The following is a 27,186-nucleotide window of genomic DNA, read 5'->3' on the forward strand; positions in this document are numbered from 1 at the left end:
CGTAAAAGATACGGAAAACAGGCTGTGTTCTTTACAATTCCTTGATAATTTATCAATCTTTAATAGAGGAAAAAAAATATTCTCCAACTCAGAGTCTACCAATCGACTACACAGTAAATTCTTACGTAACGTTAACAGTAATTTCCCGAATTTTTATTTTGAAACAAACTCGTATACAAATTTCCACGAGAGTCCCTCATCCGATTATTAATCGCTGGATTAGCGTGCGAGAGAGTGCGAACAAAGCCTGGCAATTCCCGATACGAAAGAGAAATCGCGTGGAAACGTGAAAAAGAGGCGGCGAAACCACTTCGAGATGCAAATGTCCGCAGCCCAACGAGGGTCGCATTAGAAGAAAGGGTAAATATTACTGGAGCTTGGAAACAAGTCGAATAAAGAGCATCGGCTCTCTCTCGAGCTTTATACGAACTTTTCGACACGCGACGCGCGAAACACGCCATCGACGTACGGTAAAAATAAGTCTTTAAGTTCCACTATGTTTATACGCTGTTGATCCATTGTCGCGAACAGATCTATAGTACGTGGTTATTTATAGAAATTGGTGTCGTTTGTCGTACTGTAAAGATATATAGAATGGCTAGCCATTTTCCTTATAGAGAGCGTCTGTCCGCGTGAAGTCGATCGCGCGGTAAGTTATTTTCAGAGGGACATGTGACCCGGAAATCCAACTTACGATGATCGTTTCCTATGGCTTACAGGCGGCAACTCTTTTCTTTGAATAAGTGAAACATTTCTCCGTTCCTTAGTTTAAAAGTGCACTGTACGTATTATTGGCTAGGTATTTCGTTTTAGCTCGAATATATCTTTAAGTTGATCCGGATGTGGTCATCCATAAGTCAGGCAGCACGTTTGTACGTGGTGAAAGTTCGTCTATATAAACTGTGAAGTTTCAAACTCCGCGATATTATCCTATTTTAGAACGTGTAGTAGAGTTAGGAAATTTTCCTTTGTCGTTGGATTTTTTCGAAGTTCCGAAGCTCGGCCAAGTGTGGGTCTTTCGTCGCAAATAATAAGCTGGTAACACACTGTCAATGCATAATAACGAGCAGGTAATTCGACCACGAAATGTGGTTAAAACGACGATCAGAGAGCGCTAGTTCTTCGACAAGTTTGTATTTTTTAGAATGTAATCGAGAGAACAGAAGATACGTGGAAAAATCGTTTTACCTGGCAGGTATGCTTTCGATGTTTTATACGTTTTCTCGTATTACGTGAATTCTGCGCAATTTTACGCTCTCAAATTTCCTGTAACTGCATAAAGATCAATTAGCGACCTCGATAAACGAGATTACTTTGACCGGTAACGAAATATATTCTGCGGCAGAAACGAACGAAAGTTTCGAAATAAAATTCCCTGGAATGGACGAAGGCTTAAGAGACCGTAGGTTCAAAAGGCTTAAACCGAACGTGACGAAAGGTGCATGACGAACACGATCACAAATTACATAATGAGCGCTGTCAATTTTAAGAAGGGATTCTCGCGTAACGACGATAAAAGCGAGTGATTTGTACATTGTACAACGTCCTGCGATCGTCTTCGACAATGTAATCATTGTTGGCGTGCAGTGCAGCATTTGTCGCAGTCATCGGAACGCAGAGGTTACGAAATTTCCTTAATGATAGATATTTTACGCCAGAATTGAACCTATCTTCGAGAAAAAGAGACGAAAACGATTGGAAAGTTGTAGCGTCTAGGGAAGAAATTTATCTTTGTCGGCAGTAAAATCGAGTTTACATTGTTTAAAAGAAACATGTTACGAATAAATAATCGAGTAGAAATTTGAAATTCAATCCTCGGGGAAATGCGTGGCAAAACGAACGAGCGTTGCCCGAAACTGATTGATCGATTAATCCTTCACTTATCGGGCGTGCCAGTTTAAAAAGTTGTCGAAGTTGTGGCAGTTAAAAATGGTAACAAACGACAAGAAGAATTAAAATTGAAAAGATCACGTTCGTACTTCCAGACGATATGTTTACATCCCAAAAAATGTCTAGCCCCGTGTAACCATCGTAGTAACTGATCTAAAAAGAAAAAAAGAAGAAGAAATTCATAAAAATCGCTTGCTCTTGCTGTCGTTACGCGACAACCATCCATCCCCCCTTAGGTTAACCAACCATTACGCTTCAACAACGTTGCATGTACGGTGATTCTGTACGACGATTGAACACGTCTCAGGTCAACAATGTATTAAAAATAAGAAGCTCGATCGGGAATTCAGCGAACGTTTGGTCGGCCTATGGAGGAAGCGGCAGATGCGTGGAATCGGCAGAAGCCGGAAATCCACGAACCGGCGAGTTCCTCGTAGCAGAGTGGCGCCACACCCGTGGCCCGCAGAATTTCGCCGAGGCCAGACGTCTATATCGCGCGGGAAAAGAGCGGGACGTAGAACGGGGCTCATTATGTTTCGGTAATTGGCCGAATCCAGCGATGTTTTCAATTTGCTCAAAGGCGCCGCTTGTACGGCCGCCACCGACCAGCCAAAAACAGACCGGCGACGTCCCTCAGGATCGTGGGCCAGCTTCCTCAGATTGGCTCGGATCACAGTTTTTGCGAAAAGTCGGGAACTGCAGCGAGAGATGCAGCGGTGAAAAAAATTGGGCAAATTACTTAATCGTGATTTGGCAGAGTTTGAAAGAAGCTGCAGAGTGTAATAATTCTTCTTTCTTTTTTCTTTTTCGCTGTCTTTTTTTCTTCGATCGTTTAATTCGATCAACGATCGAACAACGAGTCGTGTTTCTGAATAAGAAATCGCTGTAATCAGAGAATCGAAAGTTAATAATGACGAGTTGCAGATAATAAACGCGATGGAATTTAGTTTTTAAAAAAGTAGCGCGATAACACTGAGATGTTTAGATTAAAAAATTGTTATCCCCGAGCGACTAAGGGGCAGATCGATATTTTTATAGACGGCAGTAATTATTATTCTGAATCTTTTAGAAACAGCCATTTGCGGAGAATTTTATGCATCGTGAAATCTATATAATTCGTTTTGAATCTACGTATTTGCTTACTTCTCGCAGATTTCATTTTTCCTCAATAGAACCGTGTATGTGATTTTTTAAAAATCCCACTATTTGGATGTACTTTTTCAGAGATTCGTTTTTCACGCCCAGATATTTGGTTAACAATCTTACGCATTAAAAGATCTATACTTCGTTTCTGATCCGAGTACACTTTTCGTACATTTAATTCTTCCCTTCAGAATATGTTGCACATGTTCTCCTTTAGAAATCCGGATATTTGTCGATGAATTTCATCTACTCTACAGTCTACGTCTTATCTCGAGACTATAGCTCGATATTTAATTTATTAGGCGTTTGTTTTTAGAATCTGCTGGGTTTGTTGCGTGCAAGCTTTGTAAAGATTTCTCTGGAAGAATCGAAACGGCTGTTACGTGCACCGGCCTTGGTGCGTTTCGGAGAAATCGAGGCGCCGATCGCTCGGAAACGGATTTTCTTCGGGATCCTTCGAATTCCACGCGTGGCCATCATTCCGTGCTCGCGGCTACCGTCATCGGCCATTAGTCGACGCAATAATGAAACAACCGTTTTCTTCCACTATCATCGACTATCATCGCCACTTCCATCGCTTACCGATCAAACCGAATTCCGAATAATAACAATTATAAACGTTTGGCCGCAGATCGATGCAGCGTATTTAAAAAATCACTTGCGTCTATGGAATCGCAGACGGCGAATCGAGAAAACGTTAGAGAAGTCAACGTATGGTAGAAAAATTGGGCAGCTTGTTGGTTCTTTTGATTTTTAACGATTGCATCAATTTGTTGATTTTATTATCTATTGGGTTGGCAATTAAGTGATTGCGGATTTTGTCATTAGGTTGTACCGACCAAATCCGCAACCATTTAGTTGCCAACCCGATTCATATCGGGAATCAATTTTATGCAAATTTTCTCTGTTGTTATTGAGAATGGTCGTTTTAGGTGTAAAAAAAATCAAGTTATAAGCGAGTAGCTGTAGCTGTAATTTATGCTGTAGCCAAATATTAAGGAACAGAGGTACGAGTCTTGCCAGAACAAAATCTTCTTCTCCAATCCGACGATAAATTACTCGCACGAAAGTCTTACATCAGCAAGATGATCTTAGTCGCCATAAATAAACTATCGACTCGTTTTTTATACGTCTGAAGCTTGCTGTTCTCGTATAAAATTTAGAAATCAAGATAAGAAGCACTTGCGGGTGCGCCAAAAATACGAGACGCTTCTTCAAACATTTAAAACCAGGATCGTTTTAACTTGAAAAATATTTGCAAGACCCTTCGAAACAGAATTTCTCTATTATTTCGAATAATCCAATATTTCACGTGTTTGTGCTTCTTCGGGTTGCTATCGTGCCTTTTATAATATCCACGGTAGCTGATAAAGGAACGTTCAACATTTAGAATTAAAATTTTGTACCAACTTTTCCATTAAAATTTATTTACCATGGTTTGCAAATAACGATGATTTTCATCGTCGTCTATGTCGAAAATCAAACGATCACGTATTCCCAAAATACCACGTGGATCGAGGTTGGAGGAGCGTTAATTAAAAAGTCGCGCGGCTTTAACGAAGGCCAGAACGGTCTTGCGATGGCGTTGAACTTCAAACGGCAGTTCGACGAATCGCCTGGCAGTTCGCGAAATCTAATTATCACCCTCGGTCCGAGGTGATAAGATTCCCGAAGCGGCTCGCCGCGGGAACCGAGCCTTTTTATAGGCGCCTCTAATTCGGAACAGCTGCGCCGCCAACGACGTCGTCACGATTTTACAATCCACCCTGATTTTCGTTCTTCCTCGTCCTTCGATTCTCTCTTTCGATCCTCTGCTGCTCCGACGTGTTCTTAATCGCTGCTTTTTATCGTAGAATCGAACAGCTCGGAGGAAAAACGATGTAAACGGCAGAAAATCTTGGCTCGGAGAAAATTGTGGATGATGGTACGCGAGAAAGACTTTAACGGAAGATGGTTGAAGATTGCAAGAGATCTAAGATGAAATTAATTTACAGTTTCTCTCGAATTAATTAAATTGCTGTAAAAATGCGTAAAATTTCATTTGAGAAACTCCTCCCACAGCTTAGAAACCATCTAAAAACCTTTTCACCGTAGAAATTGCCGGACACCTTCAACGAAAGATCGTTGAAAATTCGAAGAAATCTAACTTGAAATTAATTTACATTTGAAAAATACTAAATTGCTGTAAAAATTTAAATTGAAAAACTGTTTGCACAGCTTCGAAACCATTTAAAATCTTGTCACCGCAAGAATTGTCCAAGACCCTTAACAGAAGATCGTTCGCGACTCCAGAAAGATTGCAATCGCGAGGCAAACTAAGTCACCAAATTGAAATTAATCCACATTTTTCTAATCTTAAGAAGGAACAAATTGGCTTAAAAACACGAGACTTCTTCATCGGTTTGAAAACCGTCTAAAAGCCTCTTTGCTACGAGAGTCGCCTAAAAACCTTCAACGGAAGCCGAAGATTTGGAAAGGCGAGTCGGATGGCGCTGTTTGCGCGGGTCGGTCGCGGCGCCCGTTTCTCGAACGAGGGTCCAGGGGACACGGATGTTCGTCGATCGGACATCAGAGGTGCCGCCGCGCAAACTCCATTAGCGGACGCTCGAACGACAGTCACTGGAAAGGCGACTCCTTGTTGTTTGTCGTTTGAATGTTTTAGGACCTCGACCTCTCGCTTACTTGCCTCCGTGGGAGACAACCGTGTGTTTGCACGGTTTTCCTCTCTCTTTTTCTCTCTTTCTCTCGGTGCTCTGCTCTCCTACCGATTTCTCTGGCGCTTCCTAGGGCCCGTGGACACCTTTTGTGCCACTCTGTGGATGCCTCTGCAAACATGTCTAATTACACACCGGGGTTTCCTGATTGTCCACCGAACTCGGCCACTCAACTACCGAAGTCATCATTTTGTGAATATTTCTCTGGAAAGGACAGATTTTTCGATGAAGTACTTTAGGTTGTCCGAAAAGTTTCTTTCGTTTTATGAGGAAATAATAGACGCACAACGTCTTTTCTTTTATATTATTTTGTCGAATTACGTACGATCGATTTTGTTCTGTTGAGATAAACAGCGCGACATTTCGCACACTTCGTTTCACGTTTGTACGAAGCTGCATTGTTGTAAGAAACATGCTTGCGAAAGAAAGACACTTTTCGGACAACCTAATACTTGTTACATCGGTTCAATGAGATATCTTTATAACGGTCCGCGTTTCGATTAAATACGTGGAACGTTATTACTCATATTAGATGGGTAACTATGCTACTGTTAGTCTTGCGCTTGTGTTTGCAATTCTTTCAAAGCTTTTTGATAGTAAAACATATCGAAGAGATATAAAATATTGTTACGTCGATTACTATGGATTATTATTATTCACAGATTTGTATTTAGAATTCTTTTAGCTATTTTAGAGGTTTTAGTTACTGTGGGCAATTATTCTTGGATTTTTGTTTAGGATTTCTTTGGACTCCATAGTTTCATATATAAAATATTATTATGTCAGTTAATGTGGACTATTACTCTTGCATTTATGTTTGGAATTTTTCTGAATTTGAATAGTTTTAGATACGAATGTTACTGTGTCGATTACTGTGGACTATTATTATTCACTTTATAGAACTAGCTTTATAGAATCGTTGAGAAACTTTAGTAAATGATATTTTCGCGATGGATAGATAAATTTATCGAGGATTATAGGCTTTTTATATTCATTTTTATAATCATTTAATTGAAAATGCGTTTGATTCAGCATTTGCTGAAAATGTCCAATCGGAATGTTCGTCGAAATCTACGATTCTCAAAAGAGATCTCTCTCTCTCTCTCTTTCTTCTGGTTCTTTGGCGACAAGTTGCACGAATAAAACTAGATCGCCTAGCTTCCCACGGAAAAAACGGGTCGACACGTCAATTACCAGCATCGACGGCCACGCATCGTTGCGTCGAGTTATTGAGACAGATTGCGATAGAGAGGCCCAGTCCCGAGGTTATCCGTGCGTCTCTCGGGGTCACGGATATTCTGCTGATAAATTCTGATCCACGAAATCCGACGGTTTCAAGTCGTAAAATGAAACGAGAAACGGAAAACCTACACACGTACCAACAAATAAATATACACACAGTATAATTCTCAAGTGATCACGACGTTTAACGCACGCGTCGATTCTCTGTATACATTCCTGTTCAAAAGTTTCTGACATATTAGAATCTTATTGCAATAAATCGCAATGAATTTTACTCCAATTGCCGCGTATTTTTGAAAAACGCGTGACATGTAAATGGTTTCTCGCTTCGACGTTTGATAAAACGAAAAATGTCCATTCTCCCTGCGTTCTTCGTTCGCGACGTTTGTAAAATGACAAATTTCTCCACTTTCTTTCTCTCTATTTTCTTATTTTCCTCGTTTGCTGTCGACGATGCGTCAAAAAAGCAATAATCTTCTTCGATTTTTAATTGCAAATATCTACAGCTAGAAAATTAACAATTATCAGGAACAGACGAGTCTCGGTTAGATGGATTTTGCCGCTTGCAAGTGTAAATACAATGTAATCATCTGGTGACCGAGATAAAATGACTCGTAAGAAAAGACGAGAGATCCTTTCGTAGCGTAATGTTGCAAAAAATATTGAAAGCCTCGTGACTATAATTGACAGAAGAATGTCCTTTGCTTTTGTAATTAATTGCATCTTATTTAAAGACAAAGCATACGAAACGTAATATTCTCATACGTTGGGAAAGGGTAGGAAGAAGCTTGTGTTGGTTGAAAAAAAAGCAAATCTCCAAACTTTTAAACGAAAGTGTATGTATCAGCTCCTCCTAACTATCTTCTTTACGAGCCCATATTTACGACATATTTTCACAGGGTTCTTCTGAAAAGGCATCGTCTTTCAAAAGAAACGCCTTGTATCCTTCCTTTCATCATCTGCTGTCAACGCTTTAATTGTTAACGAGCCTCTGTGTTTCTTTTTTCTGATTTTTTCTTTATTAGAGGTTAGCTCTTTTCTTTCTCTTTTTCCCCCCCTTTTTTTTTCTTTTTTTGATCTTGTCAATGTGTAACATGTCACGCGGTGTCGCCTTTGATTTCGATCGCAGTTAAATCGTTGAGAAAGTGAGGACAGTTTCTACGGTTAAACTACCATTTTTTTTTTTTTTTCTTCCTTCAGCTGTGAGTTGTTCGAATGGAAATTTGTAGCTTAGGTCTAGGGACGGTTAATCGTTAGTTTTATCGTGTCTCGTTAATTGTCGCTTCTTTAACGTCGCCGCTATTTTAGTTTTATTACTTAACTTTATTGCCATAGGGAAGAATAAACTGCTTTTTGCTTGATGGATGTTAAGTAAAATATGGCGGAAGAATCGGGATGTTTTTAGATCGGCGCTGATCGACGTGCTCGCCACTTCTTAATGAATTTATTATACATCGTCTGGGTCGACTTTAATTTCTCGATTATTCGAAGGGAAAGTAAAAGAGCGATCCTCTGGTAGTTCTCGGACAGATTTCGTTCCTTTTATATCAGCGTGGCTGGCTGACATTTTCGATCTGTATTTTTAGCATTTCGTTTAATCGACCACATTAAGAAACACGTATTTCGCGATTAGCGGCCTTTCTTATCTGTACAACCAAAGTGGAATCCATTCTCAAATTTTATGATACTCGAAAGCGATATCCTATTATTCAACTAAATCGATTCTACCGAATTAATCAGAAAACTTCATCCTTTCTCGTTTCTTTTGTAAGGAAAAAGATCAATCTGAAACATTTACGATTGCTTTTTGTCCACCTGGTAAATCGTTTGCCCGTTGTAATTGTATTTGTTTTTTTATTTTTATTATTAAAATATTCTGTCCTTCCAGCCTTCGTAGCCTACACGCTTGGCAGTGAAATTTTGTAGCATCCTCTTTTAACGAGAATGACCTTAGAACGTACGAAAAGTTTTTTTATGCATGACTATACGCTTTAACTACCTACAATTAGTAGATAAGTATACCAATTCGTAAGCAGAGATATAAAATACAGTTAAAAGGTGGCGATAGAACCGAATTCACCTAATAAATCGAATAATCCAAATAAAGATCGGACAACATTCTAAACATATATTGGAATAATTCTAATAAATACAGTCTAGAAACTGATAAACATTTAAGCCTGTTAGACACCGAAAACGTCGATAAATATCACCTCAATTTGCCATTCTTTCTTGAAACGCTGATTAAGTGGCCACCGTTGACCTCGATAACTCAGTTTTTTAGAACGTTTAAAATAAGATAATATTCAGCAGCGTGGCTGATTTAGATAATATCGGCAGAAAAGAAGTGCGCAAATACAACGTGATAGATACCTTGCAAAGATTAAATATTATGGCGTAGTATATTTCAAATTATCGCGGCCTGTCATTGTGCCAAATACATCAAGTTGGCGTGCAAGTCAACGCGTTAAAGAACCGCCCCGATCGATCCAATGTTATTCAAACAAATTCCACGCACCGAACTCGCCCCATCCGGTCTTCCGCCACGAATTACACCCCCGGCCACCCCCTCAGAATTCATTCTGCGCCAAGAATCCACGCTGGTCACCTTGGTTTCCGCCTAGCGCAAGAAAAATATCACCCAGAGGGGCTCGTTTGTATTCGAGAAAAAAAGCGGCGCTCGATTAGCAGCCTCCTGGGGATGGTCAAAGACGCGAGCCGAAAACGAAGGGGGTGGCGATGTATTCACTTTTTTTCTCCCTTGTTTGCTACCTCTTCTCTCCTTCTTTCCTTCTGCTTTCCTTTTCCTTCTTCCTCTTCTTTTTTTTTCCTTCTTTTTTTTCTCTTCGTGGGTCACGATTGACCTCGTCACCCCACGTGAAAATCACAGGGCTGACGGTATCTCGAGCGGAAGCCAACAGGGGTGTGACCGCGGCGGTAAGTTAAAAAGTACAAGGAAGAAAGGTCCGATAATTGCTTTCAATCAGCACCATTGTTGGTCATCGTGATCTTCAATTCAGAAGAGGGTGGAAGGGGGTTGCTCGGTGTTTCGATGGGAAACTGTCCGGGAAATTGTTACAGGGATCGAGTACGACTGTGCAACGTCCGGATATCGTCCGTAAAATATCTTCTTCTTCTCTCTGTTTCCTGAGACAATCGGAACTGGATATTGATTTCGAGGGGTGGAAGGGGGTGTTTAAAGGATAATCTTTTTTCTATTCATTTACTCCGCCATTTTTCCATCACTCGAGGGACATTTGAGCAGGTGATTTCTTAATTTTGAAGTTACAAGATTCGTGGAATATTCTTTATTGGTTATAATAATCTTTATTATGTTTATTGAGATGTTTCTTCGACAAGTCCGATGTCTTGTAGAATATTTTCGATGATACGCGTAATTTCTCATGGTTACTTAAGACTGTCGATGTTGGAGTCTATTTTTTTTTCTTTTTTTTTTTTTTGTTAAATATGTGGAAACGTTTCTAATCTTTCTACCATTCTTCTTTCGATGCTTCGAGGAACATTCGATGACGTAATTTCTCCTTGAAACCTTATATTCTACGCGATATTTCTATTCTTCTCGATGTTTATCTTCGGAGTACCTCGAATAATATTCAATACAACATAATCTTTTGTTCCGAGGTTTGTCCACAGATGGAATATTTTCCTTAAACGTATCAAACTAGCTGCTTTTATTCCCTGTAATTTCCATCTTCTAAGCTTTCAATAAATTTGTTCGACGACGTAATCTTTTGTATTTGAATCTTTCAGTTCGTGGAATATTTTTGCTAGACGTATTACGCTAAGATTCCGCTATGCGTAATTAAACAGAGAGATGTAAAAGAGAACATTATAGACGGACATTAATATTCCATAAAAAGTAACGAAGTCGTATCTCACCCTTTCAGCCTGTCAGGCTTTACAACGAGCATTTTTATACATATTTCATTATCGACGCATTTATCGTTTATTTTTCTTCCGCGGAGATTCATCGTATCTACGTCTCGAAAATTCATTTAAACGGCGTTGCAAAAAGGCGGCTGGTTATTTCCTCCCCCTCCCCCTCCCCCTCCCACTCTTGTAACGTGTTCACGATTTTACAATTTAAACGCAGAAAAACGAATGTCTCTCTGCTTCTCTCTTTCTATTTTATTATTTTAACGAGAATAAAATTGTAAAAAAGTAAACGACAGTTGCGTAACAAACGGGTACGCGACTGTTTTATCTTGTTTGTCACCAGTTACGATAAAGAAGCGACTCCTTTTTGCGCGACATTCGCAGTTTTATAGCGTTATTTGCTTTGGTATCGGGCAAATTTGTAATTGATTAGCTAATGAGCAACAGCTTAACCATTTGTCGGGTACACAATACGAAGTGCACGACGATAACACGATAACCAAGCCACTTTTTCTACCAAGTCTATCCGCTACTAATCGTTCGAAGAAAGACGATTGCGCTGTTCTGCAACGCATTTCGTTCATACGCAACTCAATTTTCCAATTAGGGCAACGTACTAGCCGTCGCAAACGGGATTTTAATCACCGGAATTCGTATTTCCTGCGCCGCACACGTGCACGTGCTCGAATTCAGCGAATTTTTTTATTCTCCGAGGTTGATTTCGTCGAACCACACGGCGCCTCATTTATATTTCCCGCGTTGCAATTACACGAATGTTCTTTTTTTCTTTTTTCTTCTTTTTTTTTTTTTTTTTTTGAAATATCCATTTTTTTTCAGGGAGTTCGTTATTTCAGAAATGTTAAATTCGTGGAGTTTCGCATTGGCAACTTTGATTTCCGCGGATTGGAATTACGCGAGTTGCGCAACGGTGAATACAAATTTGCTGCGTTGCGGTTGTGTGGAAGTTATTTTTCAGAATCACATATTTATCTTTTAGAGAATTTGTTATTTTAGGAGGCCTAACATTCCTCGAGTTTCACGATGCAAACAATTTGTAGGTATTCAACTTCGATACTCGCAATGGAGAATTTGAAACCTCGAGAATCGAAATCGCGCCAGCTCTGTTATTTTCAATTTTCCATCTCGCAAGCTAAAGCGCGACGAATTCGAAATTTCGAAAACCAAGTAATCGCGACAGCTGTTTTATCTTTGCGAGTGTCTGGCTTCCGAATTTTCCAGCTTGCAACGTTAAATATTTATCGAGTTACTTAACGAGCAATTTAAAATTCGCGCACAAAGTTCGATTTGAAAGTTTTCAACGCTCGAACATGCAGCAATTCGAACGCTGACAAAAATTCGAAGCTTTGAACGTTCTAACATTCGCAAGCTCAAACGTCTTCGATCTAAGCGATGATAAACGTTCTCCGATAGCGGGAACGGCGGCAAGAATAAATCCATATCGTTCCGCGCGTCCATCGGCGCGTTGAAAGGCAGGAACATTCCGCGCTGAAGCATTCCGGCCGCGGAAAATATTCAGCGACGGAGAGAAGGAAAATTCCTGTATTCCTGTCGGAACATCGGCGGCAATTTCACACTTACCCCCGCCACCGCCGTATCCCCGCGGCGTTTCCCATCTTTCATCGCGCGTTTCTACGCCCGCCGCCACCGTTCCAACCATCAAAGAATTTTTCTTCCCGTCTGCCACCCCCGCCAGAAGCGTCGACTCTTTGTAAGCGGCCGGCTGATTTCCGTTTAACGTTCTCCACCGCTGGATTTTTTTTCCTCCTCCGCGCCGCATGGAAATCGTGCAAAGATCCAGAGGGGGTGGTTTTTCAAAAGACGCCGCGTCGCACGTTCCTCGATCGCTGTTTCTACCTTTTCCTTCGTCCGCTGGGTATTTAAACACTGGATTCCTCGAACATCGCGTTTTTTCTTCCACTTTTCCCGCGTTCCCTTATTTTCTCGACCGTCATTTTCGTCGGGCCGATCGACGAGGGAAAATGCTGAATTTTATTCAGCGTCAAACGGTGATTACGTTTCAGAAACGCTCTCTATCTCTGCGCTAATTTTTCCAGCTTCGTGTCTTTCCCATTTCCTTTGATGGGACGATCGATAGAAACGATTATCAGCGGAAAATGACGAAACGTCAGGCGTTAAAAGGTGATTACTTTTTACAGACACTTTTTAATCGTTCTTCGATATTTTTATCTTTTTAGTCTTTCGCTTTTCTTCTTAATGAAACGATCGATAGAAACGATCGTTAAGCGAAGAAGTTATAGCGTTAAGCGTTAAGGGACGAATACCTTTTAGGCACTTTTTATCTCTTTGTTTTTTCATGATGGAACGATTAGTTGAAGAGAAGGCGAATAGTTTTCAAAGATACTCGTTAGTTTTTCTTTCTTAGTTTGCACCTATTTAATGTCGCATTCGTGAATGAAAAAGATCGAAGATAATATTAACAAGTTTGTTTCTCCCAAGTTCTTTTAAATCGGTTTTAACTTGTTGAAAAGAGACGAGAATCACCACCATCCTCATTATTATTAATTTCCTCAATCGATTCGCTAATCGACTTATTCAGCAATCTTGGCCCCTGTTGACCGGGTGCTGATCGAGCCGAGTGAACAACATTCGAAATCACCTCATCCTACGATCTAAACGAGGAGAATTTACTTATCCTGTAGCAATATTTCCAATCATTCTAATTCGTAATTTATTAAAAATTCTCTAAGTTAATTTCTATTACTTCAATAATAAAATTGCTACGTTAATTGCTACGTTAATACTTGACTATTCGATTAATATTTAATTATGAATCGCAGCTTTTTTTCTTCTCACCAAATTACACGATTAAAGTTGAATTACATTAAAATTATATTAAAATTAAATTACATTAAAATTAGATTAAAGTTGAATTATAGTTCATTTATTGCAAGCAGACGATATAAAGAATCGTAGATTCCAAGTTTAAAGCATGAAAAATGATTGTATCTGTTAATTTTTCAATTTCTGAATCAAATCAGTGTAACTTCTCTACTGACTGACTCCATTATGACGCTCTACGGTTCTAGTTTCGACACCGGAATTGCACACAAATTCACGCGCACTTCAAAGACTAAATGGGACCACTGTCCACGCTCAGATAAAAATTATCGGCCCAACGCGGTTCTTTGATCATCGAATGAAACTAAATAGGTACTATCGTGGCCCGTTCACTCGACACTGGCTTTGATAATTTACGATTAACCCGGGCAACGATAGATTCCTCCTGAATAAGGAGCAAGGTCTCGAAGATATTCCATCGTCTTATCCAAAGATCGAACGAAACTATTCGAATCTCCAATTAGTTACGAAATAACAGAAATTTCTTCACTGCTATCTTTCCTATTCCAAAAAAAAAAAGAAAAAAATATAGTTACAAAACGAAGTGTATCCTGTGAAACTTTGGCTTCACTTTTGTATAAATAGGAAACTTTTATTCTCTTGGAAACAGAAAAGAGTATCAGTGAAACAACAACATTTATTCTGCTTCGGCAGAAGACGTTCGACCAAGACAGAATCCTTTTTACAAACGTAAGAAAAAGTTCTTTCTTCTCAATTATCAACGAAAGAAACACGTTTTTGCTTGAGCTTTGACAAAATATAATGCACAAAATCTTAGACCAATTTGGTCAAAAGCAAACATACACGTACACTTGTAGCGTAGTAATACTTAAAGTAGTTGATTAATAACTTCTTAAGGTACAATTCTGAAATGCTAAAATATTCGGCAGAAGACTTTCGATCAAGACAAAATCTTTTTTACGAACGTAAGAAAAAGTTCTTTCTTCTCAATTATCAACGAAAGAAACACGTTTTTGCTTGAGCTTTGACAAAATATAATGCACAAAATCTTAGACCAATTTGGTCAAAAGCAAACATACACGTACACTTGTAGCGTAGCAATACTTAAAGTAGTTGATTAATAACTTCTAAAGGTACAATTCTGAAATGCTCAAAGATTCGGCAGATCAGCAACGATCACCAGAAACGGACAGCCTTAATAGTTCGGTCGACCAGCAACTTATCGAAGCGAGAGTATTCTCTCCGAGTAAAATTGTCTCTGTGTAACCAAAACCGACACCTCTAACCCTTCTGCTGAACCGCCCTCTCGTGCATCATCCCTTAATTCCTTAATTCGTGGATCGTTGGATTTTCAAACCGCTTATTACCGAGCATCGGGCTGACCTGCCTAAGAAGATTAGAAAATCTCGAAAGCACCCTCTCTCACGATAAATCAGACGCGTTTATCGAGTTCAGCGTGGGGTTTTATCGCGTCGGATCGGGCAGAATCAGGCCGAAGGAAGGAAGCGAGGAAGGAAGAAAGGCGAGGAACATCGTTGGGAAGCGGTCGAGTCCCGTTCTTCGAGTGCATCGACTCGCGTTCCCATTGGTCGATGGCGAGGCTCACGTGCGAGTCGGCCATAATGCCGTGAACCGGATGATGGAAAAGCCACCCTCGATTCGGGCCAATTAGCTTCCGGCCGAGCAAAGTGCCGGAGAAAGCCCCCGAGGATCCATTTTTCTTTTCCCTCTTCGGATTCTTTGCAGCGCACGATCGTCGAGAGAGCAACCACGACGACGACGACGATATCGCGGAAGACGCGTAATTCGTTCGAGGAAGAGGTACGCGAACAGTCCCACGCGTCACTTCGCCGAACTTAGATCCGATCCGGGGATTAATTGGATTCCGGGGAAGCGAGCCGGTGTCGAAGTTCATCCAGGCCGATTAACTCGCACAGTTTCTATTCAGCTGGCCGCGTGGGACAGACTGGGCCAGTGATTTTCGCTTCACAGACACTTTAGACTTTAGATCGGTCCTCTGAACTCCAGTTATTCTTCCTCTTCCTCTGTTAAGGAGAAGGTTGGCTTGTTTGGAGCGTTACTTTGGGTTATTTAGTTTATTCAGCGACGACAGTGTGGTTTTGAAAGGTTTGTTTAGGTGTATTGTCGAGGTGTTTGCCTGCTAGGAGTTGTGTATTTTTAATTGGCAGAATATTAGGCATTTTAATTTGCGAGAATTTGCTTGATTTATTGTTGAGAGGGATTTTATCGTTTAAAATAATTTGAATGTGTTTCGTCGTAAAACGTGACAGTAGACTTTGTTAAATATTTGCATAAATTGCTTGGCTTTAACCGTTGTATAAATTACATTTAGCCAGTTTTCTGATAAAGAATGATTGAGATTATTCGACACCTGAACTTCCGTAAACTCAACGTTCTATTAATGAAATCAATCTCAATTACGTAGAAAGATGAAACGAAGTCACAAAACCCTAACATCGATGTTAAACAAAAATCCTACCAGTCTTCGACCCTTCAAACATCCAGGACGATTATCCCAAAGCCAGTTCTGAAAACTCAGAAACCAAAGGGAAAGAAAAGGATATTACGTGGTCAAGACGCAACCACTAACAACGACCATAAAAAAACTTTCACCTTCAGACCTGCCGACACTTTCAACAAGCGCAGACAACGTCCCAAAAACACAGTGCACAAACCAGAAAGAGGAAAAGTAAAAATAAAAAGATGAAAGAAAGTGGAGAAGCAACCCCTAACAGGGATCTTGGAAAGAAGTTGAGACAGGGTGAAAGTGTATGGTAGAGGGGTTTCCTGGTGGCTTGCGGAGATCAGAGGTGGGCTAGTCGTAATCGAGTCCAGAACACGTCCCCCTAATGCTGGTCCTCCGCCCAGGGGTAGAAAAATCCACCCCTTTTTCAGCCGGTCGATACTAGGACGACCACCTCCTTCCTTCTCCTCTTCCGCGTTCCATCCCCCTTGGCCGCACCGCCTCGCCTTTTCTTTCTCGCACCCCCGACACGCGGAGGACCCTCTGCGCGCCTTGCCTTCGCTCCTCTGCCGCTTCCTGCCGAGGTGGCGCCACAGTTCTCGCCACCCTTTCGTCCACCACCCCTTCTTCTTTCTCCTCCACCCCTTCGCCACGACGCGTGCGGCTTAACGTCTTTTCTACCCCCTTAGGTTCTTCCCATGGACTTATTTTTTCCTTCTTCCGACTTCTTCCTCTTTCCTTTTTCTTTCTCCTCTTTCTGAGCTTTCTCTCGCGCGCGCCACAGACACGAGCTTCTTCTTCGACCTACCTTTTTAGTTATAGCGATTAGCCAGAAGTAGACATGGAAGGAGAGGAACGAGTTAATTGCAGATGTTTCGGACATGTTGGTTGTTCGAGACACGTTGCACGACAGGTTCGGAGTGAGATGGGCTCTCAAGGCTCTGCGAGAGTCGCCGGTGCCTGGATTTGACGATTAGGCGTTGTTTAGGGACATTGGGTAATACGAGTTGCAACGAGTAGATGCTGAGGATTTCTGTGAAACAATTTGCGAAATGACGTTACGAATTTCTTACAAAGTAACCTTCTGCTTTTATGCAATAGCGTAATAATGATAGTTTTAAAATGAGTGATAATAGATAAATAATGGTTTCAGGTAATGTTGATATTTCTGCTCATTCTTGCGAAACAGTCTAGGGAGTAAGTTTCTCGCTTCCCATAAAGTAACCTTCCATTTTCACTGAACCACGCTATAGTAAACACTAAAATTATCTTACTTTTCGTATGGTAGCACCGAAAGCTTGCCATGTGGAATCATTCGAAGCTTAGAATAATACAGAAGAATAGTATTAGATTGTCCCAAAAGCTTCTTTCGTTTTATAAGGAAATAACAGAATAGCATTCTTTGTTTTATATTATTTTATCGAATTACGTCTGATCCATCTTGCAGCGATAAAACAAATTATATTATTTTATGGCAATATGTATTATTCATTTTGTTAGACAGAACAATGCATTATTATATCATGCCTAACTCGGAAAACTATTTGACAACGTACAACAAAAAGAAAGTTTGAAATTATCACTGACGTATCAGTATTGGTAACTTTGTACCAGATACTTTTCACCCTGTTAACCCAACTATCCATTTCGGGATATCGTATCGCGTTTATTCGCTGCTCTTGTGAAATAAAAGTCCATTTTCTCAAAGTACCATAAAATTGAAATGATGTTTAAACTTTCCTTCGTCCGCCACTTCGCAGAATTGGCACCCGAGCCTAAAAAATTCCTCGGAACACGATGACACGCTTCTAAAACCGAAAATGGCAAAAATCCGGGGAAACAACGAAATCCTGAAGCGGAGAGCGGGGCAACGGCAAGTCGTCAGAAGCGTCGCCGAGTCCGAGTTCAGTGGGAGAAAGGCGGTCGTTGGGAAAACCGAGAGAGGAAAAAAGGCGAAGGAAGCTCTCTCCGGTCGTTTCAGAGGCTGTGTGCACCGCAAACTAACTGCGCACAGTTGCCTTATGTACGGAGTCTAAGTAATCCTCGAACCATCAGCTAACTTCTTAACCCTCAAAGTGAAAAGGGCCGCCTCGAGCCGCGGCGAGAAAGAAACAGAAAGGAAGAGAGTGGGAGAACGAGGGTTGGAGGGCACCTCTTTGTCTCCACGTTTGTCCGCTTCTCTCGCCGCGCGACTTTCCGCGCGGAAAGAAGCCGTCGATGACGTGCAGCCTTCGCCGGCAAACCCTTTCGGCGTTCAGAGAGACTTGTTTGCCCTTCTGTAAGATCGGTTGACCAAACAACGCGGCCAGGACCTCGCTGACTACGCGTGTCCGCCGTGGAATTCCTCTTATAGAATCTGTACTCTCGCTTTGTTGGCTTAGGAAGTTGAGTAGGAAGCTGGAACGTCTTACTCCATTTGGAATATAGGGGATTAGCAGGGATCGAGTGTTTGATATTGGTGGATGTTGCTTGGCTTCGAGTGGAGATCATCGTGTACCTACGGAAGACGAGTATAGTGTTTTTGATTTACTGTTTCGGCGAAGAACCATCTCGCGTGAATTATTTTGGCTTTCGCCGACGTTCGAACAGACATTAACATTTCCTTTCGAGAGAACGATCGAGTTCTATGGTTTCTTCTTGATGTTGAACTCGAGAGGCAAGATCAATTTTCCGGCTGATTTTCTTCGCGGATCTCTATCGATCCAAAGATGTTGTAGTATACGCCTACTATTATCGTAGTATACAACGACGAAAGATTTCTTCGCGTTACCTTGCGCCTTACGAGAATTCCGTACACTTGTGCATCTTTACATTTTCCTTGAAATTTGAAATACGTAAAAATCCGCGCTCTGATAATATTGAAAGAGCTGGTCTATAAATGCACCGCGACTCACCATCTCAGATTGCGTCTCCGAAATCCGCCACCCATAACCCTCCATCCTTTAACTTTACAACGTGGAGCTGAAAGAAAAAGAGGCAAGCGATCAACCAGGGAAATAATCAGCAGCGAGCTTAAAGTGCTACCAGTGGTCGTGTTGTCGGGGCAAAGTCGTTGGAAGCGGAGAACGACGCGCGTTCGAGCGGCGACTGATCGGCAGGAAACGAGGTGGAAGCGTGTGCAGGTTCGTGATTCGAAGTAGGTGGGCCCCAGGTAGCCAGGACAGATAACACCCGGAGATTACCGCGGACAGAGTCATTAGCAGCGTCGGCTTCTGTGTCGGCCAGGATATTCTCTCACTTTCCTCGGCCTCCCCCTTTCCTGCCTCCGGTGTCCGTCTCTCCCACCCCTTTTATCTGGCCGGTCAATTCACGCGGCACGATACGTATGTAAGTCGCCGGAGTCGTCTCCATGACCAGCCTCCTCTCCTCGTACCTTGGCTTCGCTGCTTTCCAGTTCCTTTACGCTCGCGCTACTAACTTCTATGCAACGTCTTGCTATATTTGTACGATTAAATTATCGTTTACGGGAAATCTAAAATCGCGGAAGTACAGCGGAGTGCGTATCTGAAACGTTCTAAGCGTAGCGCTCGTTGTGGCTGGCTGTTCAAGAGCTGGTCGTTTTTTGATATTTCCTGGCACCTATATACGACAGATTTGTTTCTCGTGTTCTGAGAGATCGATCATGTCTAGTACGCGTGGATCTAGTACGCTAGTCGATTATTGGAGGGCTGAAAATGTAGGTGGACGATTGTTTCGTGGGTTTGGAACGGATGATGACGCTGTAAGGTTGCTTTCGAGCTGACTTCACGACGTTTTAGGTGTTAACGTGACTGAATAATTTCATTTAAAGATTATATCGTCCTGCTACAGTGTAACAAACGAAGCTCTCGTACTCAACATAGAATTATAACAAAGCACAACGAATATTTACTATCAAAATTGACTTCAACAATTTCCCGACTTCCATTTCGTCGTCCGTTCGAAATCGTCGCGATTAAACTTCTCCATGTTCGTTCAATTTATCCTCAAACAAGCCATCGATTTCATCGATTCGATAATAAAAGACACCGTGTAAAGAAACGATTCCAATTCAACCCGAACGCCTCAGAGAATCTTCTGCGGAGAGTCAGAGCCGAATTCTTGGGAAAAGAAAAGCGGGAAGCTCGGGTACGCGATTAAACCGAGGAGAAGTACTAATTGCAGCGATCTACGTTCGCACATATTTTCCACGGCGCCGGAGGCGTGTCGAGGCCGAAGGTCCAGCAGAGGGAACGAAGATAGCAGAAACGCCAACTTTTGCCAACTCGAAGCTTCGAACGAAACCGAGTCGAGGCGGATCGTAAATAAAAGAGCAAGAAGACTCGCTGGTATTCGGCTTTGATAGGCTAATGACAAGCGCCTAGATTGGCCGGCTTATCAGTCGAGCAGCGCTAATTATTTCCTCTTTGTGCAGAGCCGCGCGTAATGGCGGCCGCCGCGGGCCAGCCAGCTTCTCTCTTTCGCGTGATCGCGATTTCCACGTTGGACGCGCGCCGTTTTATTTATTGCCGGATCCGTCGCAGCTATTCCCCTTCTCTTCTTCATCCTTCGCTATCCACAGTTCCATTGGACACCGTTTCTCTCTTTGCCGGGCCGTTATCGCGCGGACCTTTGCCCTTCGTCCTCCCCTTTCGTTTCTAACCAACGTCCGTTTTCGAGGACTTTGGCTTCTCAGAGCGGATGACGTGGGCGCGGACAAGAAACGTCGCGCGATGTCCTTTGCCTGACAAGATGGATGAGTTTTTGTTGCTTCGTTTTATCGTTCGTTGTCGGCTAGGCAAGCTTTCTGGGCTGAAGGTGGAGGCGGTTGGAGGTGGTTGGATGCTGATTACGAATGGGATTTCTATGCGTTCATGGGAAATACGATGGTAAAGAATATGCAAAATACACGCGATGAGGAAGCACGTGTAGAAAAAGTGTAACATTCGCTGTAATTAAACTGCCGCTCTTTATGCAAATTCAGAATTTTGAGATAATTTCATTTGTACATACATGATAAATCTGTATACGTGAATTATTATATTCGTGTATGATTTCGAATGATTACGGAAGCTTCTTTTTCTCAAATTTCCTCATTTTTAATCACAGCCTGAATATTATAAAAATATCGTAAAATCATGTTTAGATACAAAAGATACGTATGATGTGTTAGCGCCATTGAATTATAATAGCTCGATGAGAAACGTTCTTATCTTCTAGCTTCAAGCTTCGAATCCAATCGATGACGATTTATGTAATACTTACATCCACACGATCAGATATAACGATGGAATAAGAGTGTGTCTAATGGCGAATTTGATTCAAAGGGACGATAAAAGAGTCCGATGCTTAAGTTTCCTCTTAGGATTACCATAATTTCTCCCGATCCTACATTTTGTCACAGACACGCCTTCGTCGTTCGATCCTTGTTAAAGATCGAATCTAATAAATCTGAATATTTATTTCATCAATAAAAAAAAAAAAAAAGAAAAAAGAGACAAGGATTTAAAGAACACAAAAGTCCAATATACATAACATAACAAAAATGGTTTTCCATTAAGCGGTATAATTTCTTCCACTCCTGCGTTTTGTAATAGACAGAGTATATCCTCGTTCTTTGTATAAATATTTGTCCATAGACGGTGCTGAATATTTATCGGTGAAGAGCGATGGGATTGAAAAACACAAAAGTTTAATACAAATAACGAAAAATGGCGTTCCATTGAAAGTTCATTCGTCAGAAGCGGAGGATCGTTCGCCACGGCCGTCTTCTTATAAAATAGTAACCGGCCTGCTGTTCTCCATTACGAAAATTCCACGGTGTAATTACCGCGACTCCAGGATGGAACGTAGATTTATCGAGACGCCAACGAAGCTGCGTCCATTCCACGATGGAATGTCCTGTGCAATCTTGTTAGCTGCTACCGCGCCATTTGCATCGTCGGCGCGCGTGCAACCAGACGCGACTAAAAGCGAACCGATCGTTTTATTTTGCCACGAATCGCTCTTAAAGCGTTCGCCATTAAAAACTGAGATTGCGCCGGCGTCTCTTTCAAAAAGCGGCCTCGCGAAGCTTCTTATTCTCACGTGCCCTCCGGATCCTACAGTTCTCCGTGATCCTTCAGATTTCTCCGCTACCTCCAATTAGACCGCCGATTTTTTGCAACTTCGTGATTTTTGAGAATATAATTAGACGAATAAAAAAAAAAAGAAAAGGACATTCTCTCGCCTATCGAATATTATTATAGAAAACCTTGCACTTTGCATACCCTGTGTATCTTTCTATGTTACGTGCAGCCTGGGCAATTTTGCATTTTCAGATTTCGCCGTCTATTTATGATATTTAGGGAAACTTGGAAAATAACTGAGGCGTTCCAAAAGGAAAGGACGCGGACGCCAATTTTTGTTCTTTTTTTAGAAACGCAGCAGAGGTACTTTAGCATTCTTGGTTCTTGTCCAACAGATTTTAATTGGTTCGAAAATATTCATTATATCACATGTATGCTGTGCATATGTACCACGAGTGCTATATCGCTGAAGAATTATATTCAATTAAATCACGGGGTTGTGTACTTCATAAATAAATGTAGCGAAGAATATTGACAAAATTATTATCGCTTTTATACGTTTCTTATATCCTCTTTCTTTCTTTCTTTCTTTCTTCTTTTTTCTTCTTGGTTTCAAGTCAGATCAAAAAGTAATAAACGATTGTTGCGTAACGTGATTTTTAAAATAGTAAGGAAATTGGAGGCTAACGACGGTAAGATTGAGGGTAAAATTGAGAAATCGAGGTGATACGATTGGCATAAGGTATAAGAACGATAGTCGTCATCGTCGTGGCGGAGACATTGGTTTTACAAATGAAAGAAAGACGAGCTTTAGAACGAGTTTATACGAGTCGATCAGCGGTGCATGATGCAACTTGAGCAACGATTATGCCGCTTTGCGAAATAATCTTCTCAATCTGTAAACCGCGCTTTCGGAATGCCACGAGCATGATAAACTCCGACTAGAATTCGTGTCTCTTCTGTCCTGCTTTTCCTCTTTCTCGTGGTTTCTCCCTTCTGCTGGGATATCTGGCTTGTTTGTAGCAGCCCATCGCTTATAATATATTAGCGAACAAAACGTCGTTTCACGTAACTGGAAAGTTTGATTCGCATAGAAATCGACGATACTTCGGTGCAAGTAAATTTTCGAATCGTGTTCGACTAGTATATTCGTGGTGGGCTGATGTTGGAGCAAGTTGAAAGCGAAATCGACCGACACTGACTGTAAATTTCCGAAGAAGGTAAAAACAAAGATGGGAAAAAATTGAATTTTATTTTATTTGAAAGTTCCTCTATTAATATTGAGAATATGTCTATGGAAAAACATTTAGATCGCGTCTAAGTTTATTAAATTTCCAAATTAAATTTTGTCTACCGTACAGATCAATCATTTATAATCATCTTCCAAAATAAAATTCATCTACCGTAAGATTCAATCAACGAGACATTATTTTGTCTAAAAGAAATCGTTCAGTCATTTTCAATTAGTATCGAAAGCGCGTAAGCTTCCAAGGAAAATTTCCAAAAATTAAATCTTCACGTTTCACCTTTTGCTAAATGATATTCGCCGTATTCCACGTCTAGTGAGAATTTCCATTACCAAAAGTCGCATATCTAGAAATTATTAAATTCCCTAGTTAGACTTCTCCGTATTCTGTATCTAGTAAAAAATTCCGTCGCCGATAAAAAACTGTCCAGTAATCTCGATAAATTATCAAACGCTGGTATCGTAAATTCCCACATAAAAATATTTTCTAATCCAAAACGAATCTCCACGATCCAGATCCGCCATTAAGGTATTCCCAGCAGTGTTGCCAACCTACACAGATAACCTGTACGCGGAGGCGGTTTTGCTCGTGGCGGCCAGTCGATTTCCTGAAAAGCACGCTCGAGAGAGGAAGAGAGAATGAGAAACGATTGCGAGCACGAGCTCAGAGCTGAAACAGTCTGTCCCAATGTACGGTCCATTGGTTGTTTCAGACGATATTGAACTCGATGCACAAGTACCAGCCGAGGTTTCACCTGGTGCGGGCCAACGACATCCTGAAGCTTCCCTACTCGACGTTCAGGAGTTACGTTTTCAAGGAGACGGAGTTTATCGCGGTGACCGCTTATCAGAACGAGAAGGTGAGTGAACGTCTGCTTCCTACTTCCGTTAACGTCTGGCGGCAGACTCGGTCGAGTCTGTGAAAACGCTAGGGGAAAACTCGTTAGTCTAGCTGGTCTCGACGAACTCTCTGATCGACTCTGGCCTTTTGTCGAGACGACGCTTTTGTTCGATTTCAGTCTCTTTTGCTCGTCTCTACCACGCAGAAAAGTTTCCAGGTGGAAATTGTCGTCTGGAGACTTTCTCAGGTTTATAGGGATTTTTTCTTTTTTTATTTTCGCTTCTATAGACAGGGGTTTCGGGGATCGATCGCGGCTTTTATTGAGGAGCTTGCGGGGGAAAGGGGCTTATACTTAGAGTTTTTGTGCACTTGTAGAGAGTTTGAAGGTGCGAAGATACGCGAAACTCGGGTAAAATAGAAAGATATATAAAACACGCAAGTCAACGTTAGAATATTTAGCGGAACTACTATTATTTATTATAGAAATATGAATATGATATGAAAAAATATGAATTTGCGTAACTATCCTCTGTTTTTAAAACGAAATGGTGAATAAGGTGGATTATGTAGGATATTTCAGTACTAGTTTTTTTTTTTTTTTTTAATATTACGGTTCGATTCATAATTGAAGGTTATAGGGGAACATGATGATGATGAAAAAGGCGGGAAATTTTAAATAGTTGAGGTATCTTATGAAGAGGAAATCGTAATAGGCATTGGAGAGATGTATTTCATAGAATAGTTGATTAACATATTAATTAATATTTAGTGCCATTATTCGTGTGTGCAAAGGTGATTGAGTGTAACAGCGTTATCCGTTTCTTTATTGGAAATTTATTATCGAGCCATTACCTTTGCATATTAATTATCGAAGTTTAGGACCGAGCCGGTAGGGCCGGGTATCGAATTAATTAAATTAATTAAAGAAAATGTTGTAATTAACGGTCGGGTTGCAGCCCAACCTCGACAATTTAATTAACAAGCTTCCAATCGTTTGTTCGCGAAATTACGGCGAAAAACAAAGCAAAGAATTAATCGACAAATTCGGGGTTGCGTCAATTAGAGTAAAGAATATTCCAGTTACAAATTACATTGCTTTTTAATTTTTATCAACCCTTTGGCAATTCAATGTAGGATCACGGTGTCACCTAAAAATCAAACAAACCTTGACATCGCCTTTAACTCTATCCGAGTAAATTCCAGAATTTGGGATAATAGTTTTTATAAGAAAAGATATTACTCAAACGCTTTGATTTCTATAGTAATTAGGTACATTTTAAAAAGTAAAAAGGTGTTCTCATGCAATTTAATTTATTAATTTAAAAAAAAAAATCCAAATCCGTAGAAAGAAGCATAGAAAGCGCAGTATGTAAAGACGCATAAAATGTTCAAAGCATAATACTCGTCACGATATCTAGTAGATAAAACAAATCTCTGTATACATGTTCATTTCGATTACACTCGTAACAAAATAAATTTAGCATAAGCGTCGTTCCATCTGGTCACCAGTCTTCAATTTTTACAAATATATCTTTACAAATATTTTTACAAACAAATTCTATAATCTAAGAAAATATTGTCGCTCTGTCGAAACTGAATGTTATTCACCCTTCTTTAATTTCTATAAGAAATTCGTTCGAAAGCCAAAGGGGAAAGATACGTTATCACACCCTTATCTCCAGGTTATTCACATAGCCCCGTTATTTCCACTAACTTCTACCACGAGTCCACCGTAATCGTTTCGACATCCATTGTCCCACCCTCTGTACGCGATCATTCTTTCCCAGAACTCTTTTTCAATAATCAAATGCCGCAACGATCGGTCCAAGTTACGAGGAATCGACGATCCCACGAAACAACCGGCGAGATCAGCCGGGTTTCGAGAAACTCAGAAGGGCCACCAGGCCACTCGAAAAGATCCACATAGGCGATATCTTTCTTCTGGCAAGCAGGAGATACCGGGAAACAGAGGCGATAACGGGAGAGGGAAGAATCGCGCGACGAAAAATACGGACAAGGGGCCCCTTTTGCGCCCGCGCGCAAGAATCAAGAATAACGCGTACCGGGAAGCAAGCAGCTTCCGGGAACCATCTGGCCATTCTACGCGCCAAAGGCGATTTTAATTAACCGGATCTGGACCAACGAAAAAATTGTCCATTGGTTCAGATTTCTGCCGTTGCATCGATCTCCAGCGGAGTTTTCTTTTCTCAGTGTGATTTTATTCTTTGCAAACTTTCGGCTAAGTTTTCAACGTTGATCGTTGAAGAGATTTGTGTTTTTCTAATGGGAATGGAAAGCTGACAACTACTGTGCTTTTTTATTTTTTAAACGTTTACTGAGATTTTCAGTATTCCTTGAGATTCGTTTTCAATTGGAGAAGGTAGCATAATGTATCTGTGAAGGCAATCGGAACATAAAATCTCATTATATAAATTCATATTTTATTTAAACAACTGCGTTTAATTCATACTTGGATGCAAATTTTACGTATTTCGTTATTGAAATTTCGTTATTATATTCGTTATCGAAGGAAGAGCTGTACTATTTACATAAATTAAAGGGGCGTTGAATAATATTGAGCTAATAGGTTGAAGATATGTTTTTTTTTTTTTTTGAAATTTTCCAATGTATCTGTTACGGAAATCGGACGTGACTATGAACAATAGGTTTCTTTCGTAGGGTCAGGGTTTTTATTTTACATCTCGGAATTTATTATTTTAAGATATTATTATTGTAAGATATTATTTATAGGAATTATAGAAATTAAGTTGTGTATTGAGATAATAGAATGAAGATATTTGCGTTAAATTTTTAAATCTGTTTTATCGTAATTTGACGTAATATGTGAAATGAATTGTTGA

At 40.7% G+C, this 27,186-nt stretch overlaps 1 protein-coding gene across 3 annotated transcripts in view; it reads left to right on the forward strand.

Moving 5' to 3' along the window:
- LOC122570445 (optomotor-blind protein) overlaps positions 1–27,186 on the forward strand; it is a 168,035-nt gene that overhangs the window by 123,121 nt on the left and 17,728 nt on the right. For all 3 annotated transcript variants that reach the window (XM_043732766.1, XM_043732767.1, XM_043732768.1), the window contains exon 5: positions 24,198–24,344. In XM_043732766.1, coding sequence (XP_043588701.1) covers positions 24,198–24,344 — 147 coding nt within the window. The remainder of the gene's footprint in view (positions 1–24,197; positions 24,345–27,186) is intronic.

This window comes from Bombus pyrosoma, linkage group LG8 (assembly GCF_014825855.1).
Source record: "Bombus pyrosoma isolate SC7728 linkage group LG8, ASM1482585v1, whole genome shotgun sequence".
NCBI lineage: Eukaryota > Metazoa > Arthropoda > Insecta > Hymenoptera > Apidae > Bombus > Bombus pyrosoma.